This window comes from Schistocerca americana, chromosome 11, assembly GCF_021461395.2.
Source record: "Schistocerca americana isolate TAMUIC-IGC-003095 chromosome 11, iqSchAmer2.1, whole genome shotgun sequence".
Classification (NCBI taxonomy): domain Eukaryota; kingdom Metazoa; phylum Arthropoda; class Insecta; order Orthoptera; family Acrididae; genus Schistocerca; species Schistocerca americana.
The window spans coordinates 118875236-118889377 of NC_060129.1; the positions used below are offsets into that span (position 1 = coordinate 118875236).

The following is a 14142-nucleotide window of genomic DNA, read 5'->3' on the forward strand; positions in this document are numbered from 1 at the left end:
CAACATTTTTTATGTGGCTCCAAAAGAAAAACTCCAGTGGGGTTAAGCCTGGGCTTCGTGGTAGCCAAGGTATTGGGCCAGCCCTACCTATCTACCTTCCTGGAAAGGGAGGGTCAAGCGCTGCACAGACATGACTGTAATAAGATGGGGCGCCATCTTGGGAAAACACAAGTCCCTTTTCCGTCTGAATATCGTCCATTTGGAGAAAGACATACTCTGTCAACATGTCACAGTAAACAAACCTTGAAAGACTTTGGCCAATGAGGGATACTATTTGCTGTAGCTCATTCACCACCATAGTAACGTCTAAAATTACGTTGCACTGTTATAACTCACTCATGTTTCACAAGCCAAATAACACATTGGGCTTTCTGTTGCGGAGTACACGTTGCTCCTGAGTTGCTCTGCACTGTACGCACACCTGGACTGAAATGAGGGAACAGAGGGAAAAAAACAGCACTGGTGCCGTCTCAAGGTCAAGCAGGCCTGCCAACTGCAGGGGTGGCAAACTTGGAGAGTTGATGAATCAAACACCACAAACTAGAATAGTGTATGTCACTTTGTACAGATTCTAGGACACATTACCACTACGGAGTTCTTTTTCAAACACACTGTATTATTGTCTCAGCAATGCTATGCCAATTCTTATGCCATGCATTTCCTGCTCGTTTCCGTTGGCATTGTTATTAAAATAGCCCTTACCACTTTTCCCATTTTCTATAATAACGCAATATTGAAAGCAATGCAAATTTTACAAATAAAAATTAGTCGTTCATTGCAAAAGGCATTATAAAATCGAAAAATTGCAGCTCACCTGCAATGACTAATTGATATTTCGGTCTTTTTATCTTGTTATGGGCGAAAAATAAAAACTTGTTATAACTTAGAGCAGACAAGTACCAAAAATTCCCAGTTATTCGGAAGTAAAATACTGGTATCAGTTTTAACTGGTCTGCCTTTCCCACCCTTAGTACACAAGTACGCAATCAGTCGCTTTTCCCCCACTCGATTTGCGTGAGGAACAGGAAAGGTATGTGTGGTAGTGGTACAAGGTACCCTCTGCCATACACTACAAAGTGGCTTGGCTTGTGGAGTTTGGTTGTAGATGCAGATGTAGAGTTGACCAGTATACACTTTGTGTGTAAGTACACTAACGGGAATGGAAAACTGTCAGAAAACCACACAGTTAAGTTTGCACAGTGATGGCAACCACGTCACAGTACTTTTATGTCTGTCTCAGATCTGTCCCAATACGCTGCATTCTGTAACTGGGACAACAAACTTAATTAAATATGTTATAATTATGTTATTGCCCTGTGACTACAGGTCCATTATAGCTAAACACTCAAAAGACATCCTAAAACAACCTCCAGAATTTTGTCGGTGGCATTTAGGATCACCCTGTATTGTAAACAATAGCACCCCTAAAACATAGCCTTGAGGTACTCCTGAAATTGCCTTAACATATATCGAGCGCCTTCTGTAGTAAATGAGATGCTGAGTTCTGTCTGCTAAGAAGTCCTGAATCTAGTGTAGTTTGAAATAATTCTGCAGCTATCGACAGGGATCTCAAGTTGATTCCGAATTTCTAGATTTCCGGAAAGCTTTTGACACCGTTCCTCACAAGCTATTTCTAATCAAGCTGCAGGCCTATGGGGTATCGTCTCAGTTGTGCGACTGAATTCGTGATTTCCTGTCAGGAAGGTCGCAGTTTGTAGTAATAGACGGCAAATCATCGAGTAAAACTGAAGTGATATCAGGTGTTCCCCAGGGAAGCGTCCTGGGACCTCTGCTGTTCCTGATCTATATAAATGACCTGGGTGACAATCTGAGCAGTTCTCTGAGGTTGTTCGCAGATGATGCTGTAATTCACCGTCTAGTAAGGTCATCCGAAGACCAGTATCAGTTGCAAAGCGATTTAGAAAAGATTGCTGTATGGTGTGGCAGGTGGCAGTTGACGCTAAATAACGAAAAGTGCGAGGTGATCCACACGAGTTCCAAAAGAAATAGTACAATTCTCGAGGCTGTCAATTCAACTAAGTACCTGGGTGTTAAAATTACGAACAACTTCAGTTGGAAAGACCACATAGATAATATTGTGGGGAAGGCGAGCCAAAAGTTGCGTTTCACTGGCAGGACACTTAGAAGATGCAACAAGTCCACTAAAGAGACAGCTTACACTACACTCGTTCGTCCTCTGTTAGAATATTGCTGCGCGGTGTGGGATCCTTACCAGGTTTCATTGACAGAGGACATCGAAAGGGTGCATAAAAGGGCAGCTCGTTTTGTATTATCACGTAATAGGGGAGAGAGTGTGGCAGATATGATACGCGAGTTGGGATGGAAGTCATTAAAGCAAAGACGCTTTTCGTCGCGGCGAGATCTATTTACGAAATTTCAGTCACCAACTTTCTCTTCCGAATGCGAAAATATTTTGTTGAGCCCAACCTACATAGGTAAGAATGATCATCAAAATAAAATAAGAGAAATCAGAGCTCGAACAGAAAGGTTTAGGTGTTCGCTTTTCCCGCATGCTGTTCGGGAGTGGAATGGCAGGGAGATAGTATGACTGTAGTTCGATGAACCCTCTGCCAAGCACTTAAATGTGGATTGCAGAGTAATCATGTAGATGTAGATGTAGATGTAGATGTAGACATACACACTTGCACTTGTTGTAGTACACTAACCATTGGCCACGGAAAAACTGAATCAAATGTCATCAACGAGATCTTCAAGAAAAGCACACGCGCGAAATATGAAACGGTATGCAGTATTCTGGCGCTTATGACTATTTATTGGCCCAACTTCCTCTACCAGTAGCCAGAGACACTTAAATTTTTCGCCATTTCTAAAAACAATTATGAATACCAACATATGTCATTTAGAGGCAAGATAGGGGAGGGCGGAGAGACCTACCTTGATGTCGTCTATGGCCCCGGCAGTCTTGTACCTCCGGTTGTCGGTGCGACCGGCTCTCTTGCCATTGCCGTTGCCACCATCAGCGGCGCTGGTGACACCGACATCGACGGGACCAGCGCCTGGAGACTGGAGTAGCTGTTGAGGCGGTCCTCTGCCATCTTCAGCAGGGTAATCCCCCGGGGACGGCTTCTCGTCACTTGGCGGTGAAACCCCTTCAAAACATTACACAACACAAGCTCAACTGCTACTGCTTACAATATTTTCACTTTATGGTTCAGCGGTCTTCGATCTCGTACCAGTCAGTGCATCTGGCAGTGAAAGCCATAAAATTTTTTTGCAGTGGTGATGATGATCATTATAATCATCATAATAACACAAGGAAATTCACCATAATGCTCAAAGCATGATCACAATAATGACCAAAGTCATAATCTACATCTACATTTATACTCTGCAAGCCACCCAACGGTGTGTGGCAGAGGGCACTTTAGGTGCCACTGTCATTACCTCCCTTTCCTGTTCCAGTCGCGTATGGTTCGCGGGAAGAACGACTGTCTGAAAGCCTCCGTGCGCGTTCGAATCTCTCTAATTTTACATTCGTGATCTCCTCGGGAGGTATAAGTAGGGGGAAGCAATATATTCGATACCTCATCCAGAAACGCACCCTCTCGAAACCTGGCGAGCAAGCTACACCGCGATGCAGAGCGCCTCTCTTGCAGAGTCTACCACTCGAGTTTGCTAAACATCTCCGTAACGCTATCACGGTTGCCAAATAACCCTGTGACGAAACACGCCGCTCTTCTTTGGATCTTCTCTATCTCCTCCGTCAACCCGATCTGGTACGGATCCCACACTGATGAGCAATACTCGAGTATAGGTCGAACGAGTGTTTTGTAAGCCACCTCCTTTGTTGATGGACTACATTTTCTAAGGACTCTCCCAATGAATCTCAACCTGGTACCCGCCTTACCAACAATTAATTTTATATGATCGTTCCACTTCAAATCGTTCCGCACGCATACTCCCAGATATTTTACAGAAGTAACTGCTACCAGTGTTTGTTCCGCTATCATATGTTCATACAATAAAGGATGCTTCTTTCTATGTATTCGCAATACATTACATTTGTCTATGTTAAGGGTCAGTTGCCACTCCCTGCACCAAGTGCCTATTCGCTGCAGATCTTCCTGCATTTCGCTACAATTTTCTAATGCTTAAACTACTCTGTATACTACAGCATCATCCGCAAAAAGCGGCATGGGACTTCCGACACTATCTACTAGGTCATTTATATATATTGTGAAAAGCAATGGTCCCATAACACTCCCCTGTGGCACGCCAGAGGTTACTTTAACGTCTGTAGACGTCTCTCCATTGATAACAACATGCTGTGTTCTGTTTGCTAAAAACTCTTCAATCCAGCCACACAGCTGGTCACTAAATGATAATGACAATCATTATGATCATTAGTAAATCACTATGATAAATATCCACCCTCGGTAGCTGCGTGGTCAGCGTGACAGAAAGTCAATCCTAAGGGCCCGGGTTAGATTCCCGGATGGGTCGGAGATTTTCTCCACTAAGGTACAGGGTGTCGTGTTGTCCCATTCGTCATCATGTTATCCCCATCGACGCGCAAATCGCCGAAGCGGTGTCGAACCGAAAGACTTGCACCCAGCGAAAGGTCTCCCCGATGGGAGGCCCTAGTCACTCGACATTAACATTTTACTATGATGAATGTGGTCATAATCACGATAGTCGTCATTAGCCTATTCATAATAATGATCAGAACCACACTCGTGTCAATGGCCACACTACTGTAAAGATAACAACCACAGTCATAATCACGATTATCAAAGATCACTAAAATGATCATGATTGCGTAAATGGCCACAACAGTGATCGCAGTCACGACAACAATCAAGATCACATACGATCACAATACTTTTTTAGATTACATTAGATTTACTTTCATTCTAATTGATCCGTAGTGAGGAGGTCCTCCAGGATGTGGAACATGTCAAAAAAACAATAATACATGACAAATATTTACAACTAAAATAAATAAGCTAATGTACCATTCCACAGGTCCCAAGTGGAATGATCGTCATTTTTTAATGAACACTAAGAGTCATTTTACAAATACTAATGCACTGAATTTAAAATAAAAAAGTTTTTTATTTATTTATAAGGTAATAAACATGTAATATAATTACTGTAATACTTATTTACAATCAACACATTACTGCACTGAAATGGTGCAGAAGTTAGATTATACCCCAGATCACGTAAGAAACAGATTGCCCAGTCAGAATGAGATTTTCACTCTTCAGCGGAGTGTGCGCTGATATGAAACTTCCTGGCAGATTAAAACCGTGTGCCCGACCGAGACTCGAACTCGGGACCTTTGCCTTTCGCGGGCAAGTGCTCTACCAACTGAGCTACCGAAGCACGACTGACGCGCAGTACTCACAGCTTTACTTCTGCCAGTACCTCGTCTCCTACCTTCCAAACTTAACAGAAGCTCTCCTGCGAACCTTGCAGAACTAGCACTCCTGAAAGAAAGGATATTGCGGAGACATGGCTTAGCCACAGCCTGGGGGAAGTTTCCAGAATGAGATTTTCACTCTCCAGCGGAGTGTGCGCTGATATGAAACTTCCTGGCAGATTAAAACTGTGTGCTGGACCGAGACTCGAACTCGGGACCTTTGCCTTTCGCGGGCAAGTGCTCTTTCTTTCAGGAGTGCTAGTTCTGCAAGGTTCGCAGGAGAGCTTCTGTAAAGTTTGGAAGGTAGGAGACGAGGTACTGGCAGAAGTAAAGCTGTGAGTACCGGGTGTGAGTCGTGCTTCGGTAGCTCAGTAGGTAGAGCACTTGCCCGCGGAAGGCAAAGGTCCCGAGTTCGAGTCTCGGTCGGGCACACAGTTTTAATCTGCCAGGAAGTTTCAGATTGCCCAATCGCTTGGTCTAGCAGATAACCCTTGTCAGGGAACAACCACCAGGCGGCAACAGCGTCACACCCTTACTTGTGGCACCAACCACTAGATGGCACTCCGTTCTGTGAAATATGTGGCAACATCGTCCGAACGCATGCAGCTTTCCACCATTTGGGGACTGTGAAGTACAGCTGTTACTATAGATGGGTCGAACTCGTTCATTCCCGTGAAGTCCTTCATTCATTTCACTCTTTGTCGTGAAGCGTTCAAATGAAGTAGTTCATTCATGAAGTACGGAAGCCTGGCGAAGTTGCCAGTTCGCCGCTCAGCCGCGGCTACGCTCGCTTCGCCTCGCTCGTACAATAAAGCTTCGTAATACTTCATAATTTTACCAACAGATGGCCGAACTATGAAGTAACGTCCACGTAACGTTTTGCGTCTTACAGCGTCTGAGGTAACTTAAATACAGCATGGTCGAAGGGGACAAAGGAAAGATAAATAGAGAAGCCTGTCACATATAAAGAAGGTATTACGTTTAACCTTGCTCGACATTTTTTCATGAAGCGCCAAAAAGAGTCTTCATCTGCCAAGTGAAACCTTATTTGTTGTGTTTATGGACTGAAAACTAGGGCTACTAACGAAATTAAGTCCAATTTTATGCTCCTTTTAAAATTTAATCCAAAATAGAATGAGTATGTTTACCACTGTCACAAAGTTTATATACCTACGTTAAGTAATTATTCAGAAGTTTTCCTGTAGATTTTATTTTTGTTGAGAATAATAACCCTCTAAATTCAAAACGTAAACTGTCACCTGTAGTCATTGGTACGATTTCAGGTAAAATCCCTCTTTATTTTATTGGGAAAGCAATTTTTGTGTCTGTTCACGCTTATACAATGGCTAGCAACTCGCGATCGCGTAGAAGTAGTGAAATTTGGGGTTTCTTCCCCGATTTAGGTGATGGGAAAGCAAAGTGCAACTGTTGTTGTAAGTGTATTTCACCGCGCGATTCGTCGACAGGCAGTAGAGGGAGGACTGAAGTGAAGGGAGAATGAGTGACGTAGCGCCAATGTAGTGGGGGAGGGAGAGGGGAAGAGAGTGAGTGAACGAACTAGAAAAAAAGTGTGGAGTGTGCTATCTGTGGAGAGTTTGAAGTACCAGTTCATTGAAATTGAGTGGTTAGTTCACACTTCACTGGAGTGAAGCGTTCATTTGAACGACTCATTCACGAGCTCCCCACCACTAGCTGTTACTGACATACCGGTGGTAGTGGATCGAGTCGTCATGTCGAGGGCGTGCGAGTATATCAACTGTGGAAGGAGTAGATGGACAAATCCTGAACTAACAGTGTTCAGATTTCCCGTCAAAGATAAAGAAAGGTTACGAGAGTGGATTTCAAATTCAGATAAATCAATAAATTAGTTACGAGTAAGAATTAATAAAGATCCCTAAGCATTCGATCCTATCTAAATTTTGTCGATCTTATATTCTGATATAACGTGGCAGCCGTTCCTGTACAAGAATCATAGCATACAATTTTTAAATGAAATCTGTGCTGCGATTTGGACTTTTTTAAACCGTTTATTCACTGCACTATTGTAATTTTGGCTGTGGAGGCATTTTTGTGTGCAATGTGAAAACTGAAACCAATATAAGATATGGATAACAAAATGCAAAGCATAGTGTGGTAACATTTGGTAAACAATTTAAGAAGCATTACCTTACAAGACCTTTCCATTGGTACTTGAAAATGGCTCTAGAGCTGAAATCGCAACAGTGAAATAAATGAATAATAGCCGTCATCTAACTGCTAGGTCATCGGTCCCTCTAAATCCTGGTATATACTAGAGCGAACGAAGTGAACGAGTGTAAAACCTCGTTTACACTGCAGCAAACGAGTATTCATAGATAATTCGCCAATTTTCACTGCCATTCGTTGATACTTGTGAACAAGCGTTTATACTGGAATGAAGGGAGGAGAATTGAAGAGAACGAGCATAACATGCAAACTATAGGCGCTGCCTATTTTAATTTTTTTTATCTGTGCGCTAATAATCCTCTCACAGCTTTCACTCGAAAACAACACTGCTTATAGTAACAGGTCTGCGCGAGTGCGCGTATCCCCAGTAATAACTGTGTTGCAGATAAAAGCGTACCTCTGTTGCGAATATTTGAGGGTTATCTTTAAACTGTACAAAGTAAATCTTTAACAAAAATGGTTCAAATGGCTCTGAGCACTATGGGACTCAACTGCTGTGGTCATAAGTCCCCTAGACCTTAGAACTACTTAAACCTAACTAACCTAAGGACAGCACACAACACCCACCCATCACGAGGCAGAGAACATCCCTGACCCCGCCGGGAATCGAACCCGGGAACCCGGGCGTGGGAAGCGAGAACGCTACCGCACGACCACGAGATGCGGGCAATTATGGTTTGCCGTCTGTGGCTCTTCAAAGTTGACACCGCCACAATATGCTCGAAAAACACGCTTCCACTTGTATATTACCGCGTTTGAAGCCCCCTTTCAACAACAATCCAAAATTCATCGTTTTGTGCCACTCTTATATCATTTACGATAACTTACATGCAAAGTAAAAGAATTTAAATTTGAAATGACTGTCACTGAAATATGTCCAGCATTAATTCGCATTATAACGGAGTGCGGATATTCAAAACTTTCTAGTGTTAAACTGCACATGGAGATCTGGTACCAGTTACTTCTGTAAAATATCTGGGAGTATGCGTGCGGAACGATTTGAAGTGGAATGATCATATAAAATTAATTGTTGGTAAGGCGGGTACCAGGTTGAGATTCATTGGGAGAGTGCTTAGAAAATGTAGTCCATCAACAAAGGAGGTGGCTTACAAAACACTCGTTCGACCTATACTTGAGTATTGCTCACCAGTGTGGGATCCGTACCAGATCGGTCTGACGGAGGAGATAGAGAAGATCCAAAGAAGAGCGGCGCGTTTCGTCACAGGGTTATTTGGTAACCGTGATAGCGTTACGGAGATGTTTAATAAACTCAAGTGGCAGACTCTGCAAGAGAGGCGCTCTGCATCGCGGTGTAGCTTGCTCGCCAGGTTTCGAGAGGGTGCGTTTCTGGATGAGGTATCGAATATATTGCTTCCGCCTACTTATACCTCCCGAGGAGATCACGAATGTAAAATTAGAGAGATTAGAGCGCGCACGGAGGCTTTCAGACAGTCGTTCTTCCCGCGAACCATACGCGACTGGAACAGGAAAGGGAGGTAATGACAGTGGCACGTAAAGTGCCCTCCGCCACACACCGTTGGGTGGCTTGCGGAGTATAAATGTAGATGTAGATGTAGATACCACCATAATCCGTATGAGAAGAGCTATATAGCAAAGAGGAAATAGACGGCATGGAAGGCGAGTGTAAAACCTATGTGACTGCAACACAGTCTGCATTTTAAACAGTAACTCGCGAGAAATGTTTGTGTGTTACGTTTCATTTATTTCATTTCGCATATGATTGTGAGAAATAAACTTGGTTTGTAGAATTACAGGAGCTAATCTACATTCTTAGATTGAAAACTCGGGAAAAACCACAGCCGATCATGAGCTACTACAGTCAGCAGTATGACGAATGCATTTCGCGCGCATCGCTCTAGCCGAACGCAAATCAGCGGCATTCAAGTCACAGAAGACACAGCGTTGCCAATTCCGCGACGTGGACAGGTCAGTTAGGCCGGTATTACACTATCAAATTTCTTTGTCAAAGATTTGATCAAAGGTGTGATCCAATATTCCGTCCAATATATTTGACAAAGATCTTTGACGTAGCGCTAGAAGGGGTATTACACTGTCATCAAATTTTTCGTCAAAGTTCAAGATGGCTGACAACAACTTGTTACTTAACCGCAGCAGTTCTACGTACTCCAATTGCATTGTGTGCACATGCGGAAAAGAAGTGGGGGGAAAAATGGAACCATATATTCGAGGTTGACAGTCTTAAAAGTCCTGGGATTACAACTTGATAATAAATTCAGTTGGGAGGAGCACACCACAGAATTGCAGAAAGGCCTTAACAAATCTGTATTTGCAATTCGAGTGTTAGCAGACATAGGCAACATAAAACTGAAAAAGCTTGCATACTTTCATTCCATAATGTCATATGGGATAATATTTTGGGGGTAAATCTTGAAGACAAACAAAAGTTTTCAAGGTCCAAAAGCGTGTAATACGTATTATTTGTGGAGTAAATTCACGGACCTTCTGCAGAAACCTCTTCAAAGAACTGGGTATACTAACTACTTCCTCTCAGTACATTTACTTCTTAATGAAATTTGTCGTAAATAATATATCTCTTTTTCCAACAAACAACCCAGTTCATACATACAATACCAGGAACAAAAATGATCTGCACAAGGACTTAAAAGCGCTTACTTTAGTTCAAAAAGGGGTCCACTACTCAGGAACACTCATCTTCAATAACTTGCCTACAAACATAAAAAATTTAGTTAGAAATAAAGATCAGTTTAAAAGGAGCCTGAAAGACTTACTACTGGCCAACTCCTTCTACTCCATTGGCGAAATTTTTAATAGAAACAAATGATGTATTGTATTTATTCATACTATTAGTATTGGTATTTCAGCTTCAAAAAATCGACATGTTCCACATCCACGAGGATCTCCTCAGCACAGATCTATGGAACGAAAAAACTAATCTAATCTGGGTGAAGCCGTGGGTTTTACGACGACACGATAAAAGCATTCAACAAAACTTGTTACGTGAGCTTACAGTGGAAGACGTCAAGTCGTACATCAATTACTTAAGAATGGATGAGCATACATTTCAGTATGTGCTCAGTGAAGTGTATCCTCGTATCACAAAGCACAATATTCACTTAAGAACTGCTACATCTTCAGAAGACAGGCTCACTATAACACTCCGATTCCTTGCTACAGGAGAGGGTAATGTTAGGTTAGGTCAGGTTAAGTCTCCAATGTTCTTAATCTATCTTTGTATTCAGGGTGCCTCACGTTGTAAAGCGCCTCATCAGCTTCAGACATATCTATTAATTTTGTAGTTGTCGGCACACACCAATTGTATTTACCGGCAATGGTTATAAAAACACTACAGACGACAGAACGCTGCAGCGATGCTAGCGCTCCATGTGGTAACATGTCACATTGCAGTGAACAGAAGACAAGCGGTTTCTTTGATCAAATACACAGCGAGGCCCTAGATTTGATCAAATATTGGACGACATTTGACAAAGTCCCTATTACACTATCAAATATCTTTGACAAAGATTTTGGACAAAGATATTGGACAAAGAAATTTGATAGTGTAATACCGGCCAGCATTGTAGCGTCGCCTGGGACATCTGTTGACCGACGGGAAAACTATTTTTTCGGTTGCCTGTTCTGCCGTAAGGACGGTCAATCTGTTTCTTACGTGATCTGGGATTATACTTACACACACACACACACACACACACACACACACACAAATTTTCAATGAACACATTACTGCACTGAAATTGTGCAGAAGTTATGTTGTACTTATATACAAATCAGTTGGTTTTACTTAGAAATTCATCATTGGAGTAGAAGGAGTTGGCCACCAATAAATCCTTTAGGCTTCTCTTAAACTGAATTTCAGTGGTTGTTAAGCTTTTTATGGCTGCTGGCAAGTTATTGAAAATGTGTGTTCCTGATTAATGCACACCCTTTTGTACAAGACTAAGTGACTTTAAATCCTTGTGAAGATTATTCTTATTTCTAGTATTGATTCCATGAATTGAGCTGTTGATTTGAAAACGTGATATATTTTTAATGACAAATTTCATTAAGGAATAAATATATTGGGAAGCAGTAGTTAGTATCCCTAGTTCCCTAAACAGGCTTCTGCAGGATGTTCTTGAGTTCACACCACATATAACTCTTACTGCACGATTTCGTGCCCGGAAAACTTTAGCTTGGCTTGATGAATTACCCCAAAAAATAATCCCATATGACATTATGGAATGAAAGTAAGCATAGTATGCCAGCTTTTTCATTTTTATATCCCCTATGTCTGACAAAATTCGCATTGCAAACAGAGATTTGTTAAGACGCTTCAGCAGTTCTGTGGTGTGCTCCTCCCAGTTGAATTTATTATCAAGCTGTAATCCCAAGAATTTAACACTGACCACTTCTTCTATCTGCTTGTCATCGAATGTTAGACATATACTCTTGGGACACCCCTTACAAGTTCTGACCTGCATGTAGTGTGTTTTTTCAAAGTTTAGTGACAAAGAATTGTCTAGGAACCAGTAATTAATGATCACAGTCACAATAACGTACATGATCACCATCATGAGATGATTCTTTTTTTGATGATAATGATTATTAATATTACTATTATTGTTATGATATTGCTTTCAGGACACTCTATGGCATGGTTGCCAACGGCCTTGCTGTTTATGGATATATGTGCATCGTGAAAGGAACAATGTTAAAAATACATCGGCTCAACCACTTGTTTATAGTGTAAAACACTAAGATTGATGCGTTTCGGAAGTCAGGCTTCCATCATCAGAATAATAAAAAGTAAAAGAACCTGTTAAAACTCGCTAAAATGGAACATGCACCAGGCACAATAAAACTGATAACAAAATCATCTGCACCTTGGAAGACACGGCTGCAACAAGGGAAGTAGCCACGATGTTTTAATTTTATTATCAATTTCATTGTGCCTGGTGCGAGTTTTAACAGGTTCTTTTACTTTTTATTATTCTGATGATGGAAGCTTGACTTCCGAAACGCGTCATCTTAGTGTTTTACACTATTAACAAGTGGTTGAGCCGATATATTTTTAACATTGACATTCACAATCACGACCTCTCATCCAGTATGGATAAAATCAAAGTGAAAGGAACAATCTTTCCTCATAACCAGTTTCCATGATGCATTATCTCATGGTCATGTATTATTATAGACTTCAAAGAGAGATTAGCAGAGACAGGAAAGATAGCAGTTGCTTTTCGATATATTAAAATGGACAATAACGTCCCATTCCGGTGTGTCTATGCCTGTACGCAGGTTCATGCTCTTTCCTCACGCTTTAATAAACCAAACTGATAAAAAAAATACAACATCGAGAAGGAATTGTACGACATTAACGAAAGTTGGTAGGCGCATTTCCACATCTGGTAGACGATATCTACTCAGATTTCGCGCCAGTCGTTTGTAGTGCCACGTTTGCTTTAAATATACGCTGAAACGGTCGTGAGCATTAGTTATCTATGACACTGGACGTGGTAAGTTGATGTTAATCAAGAATGCCTTTAAGACGACAAGAACGCCCTTATCAACACCTCACTAAGTTTTAATGAGGTCATATAATAGGACTACAAGAAGCTGGATGTTTGCTCTACTATACTGAAGCAAGATCTGATAAGAATGTAGGCAGTGTACATGATTGCTGGCACCGTTGGCCACGAGAATGTACAGTCATAAGAACACCAGGCTCTAGACGGCCATGTGGCACCACCAGGAGGGAAGACCATCGTGTTCGCGCATATGGCTCTGGTACATCTACACTACTGGCCATTAAAATTGCTACACCAAGAAGAAATGCAGATGATAAACGGGTATTATTGGACAAATATATTATACTAGAACTAATTACATTTTCACGCAATTTGGGTGCATAGGTCCTGAGAAATCAGTTCCCAAACAACCACCTCTGGCCGTAATAACGGCCTCGATACGCCTGGGCATTAAGTCAAACAGAGCTCGAATGGCGTGTACCACAGTTCATCAAGAGTAGTGACTGGCGTATTGTGACGAGCCAGTTGCTCGGCCACCGTTGACCAGACGTTTTCAATTGGTGAGAGATCTGGAGAATGTGCTGGACAGGGCAACAGTCGAACATTTCTTGTATCTAGAAAAGCCCGTACAGGACCTGCAACGTGCGGTCGTGCATTATCCTGCTGAAATGTAGGGTTTCGCAGGGATCGAATGGAGGGCAGAGCCACTGGTCGTAACACATCTGAAATGTAACGTCCACTGTTCAAAGTGCCGTGAATGCGAACAAGAGGTGACCCAGACGTGTAACCGATGGCACCCAATACCATCACGCCGGGTGATACGCCAGTACGGCGATGACGAATACACGCTTCCAATGTGCGTTCACCGCGATGTCGCCAAACACGGATGCGACCGTCGTGATGCTGTAAACAGAACCTGGATTCATCCGAAAAAATGACGTTTTGCCATTCGTGCACCCTGGTTCGTCGTCGAGTACACCATCGCAGGCGCTCCTGTCTGTG

The 14142-nt window shown here is 42.2% G+C and overlaps 1 protein-coding gene across 1 annotated transcript in view; it reads right to left on the bottom strand.

Moving 5' to 3' along the window:
* The window catches only part of LOC124553354 (pleckstrin homology domain-containing family G member 5-like), a 181818-nt gene that overhangs the window by 6802 nt on the left and 160874 nt on the right, over window positions 1–14142 (bottom strand). The window contains exon 15 of the mRNA XM_047127228.1: window positions 2917–3131. Coding sequence (XP_046983184.1) covers window positions 2917–3131 — 215 coding nt within the window. The remainder of the gene's footprint in view (window positions 1–2916; window positions 3132–14142) is intronic.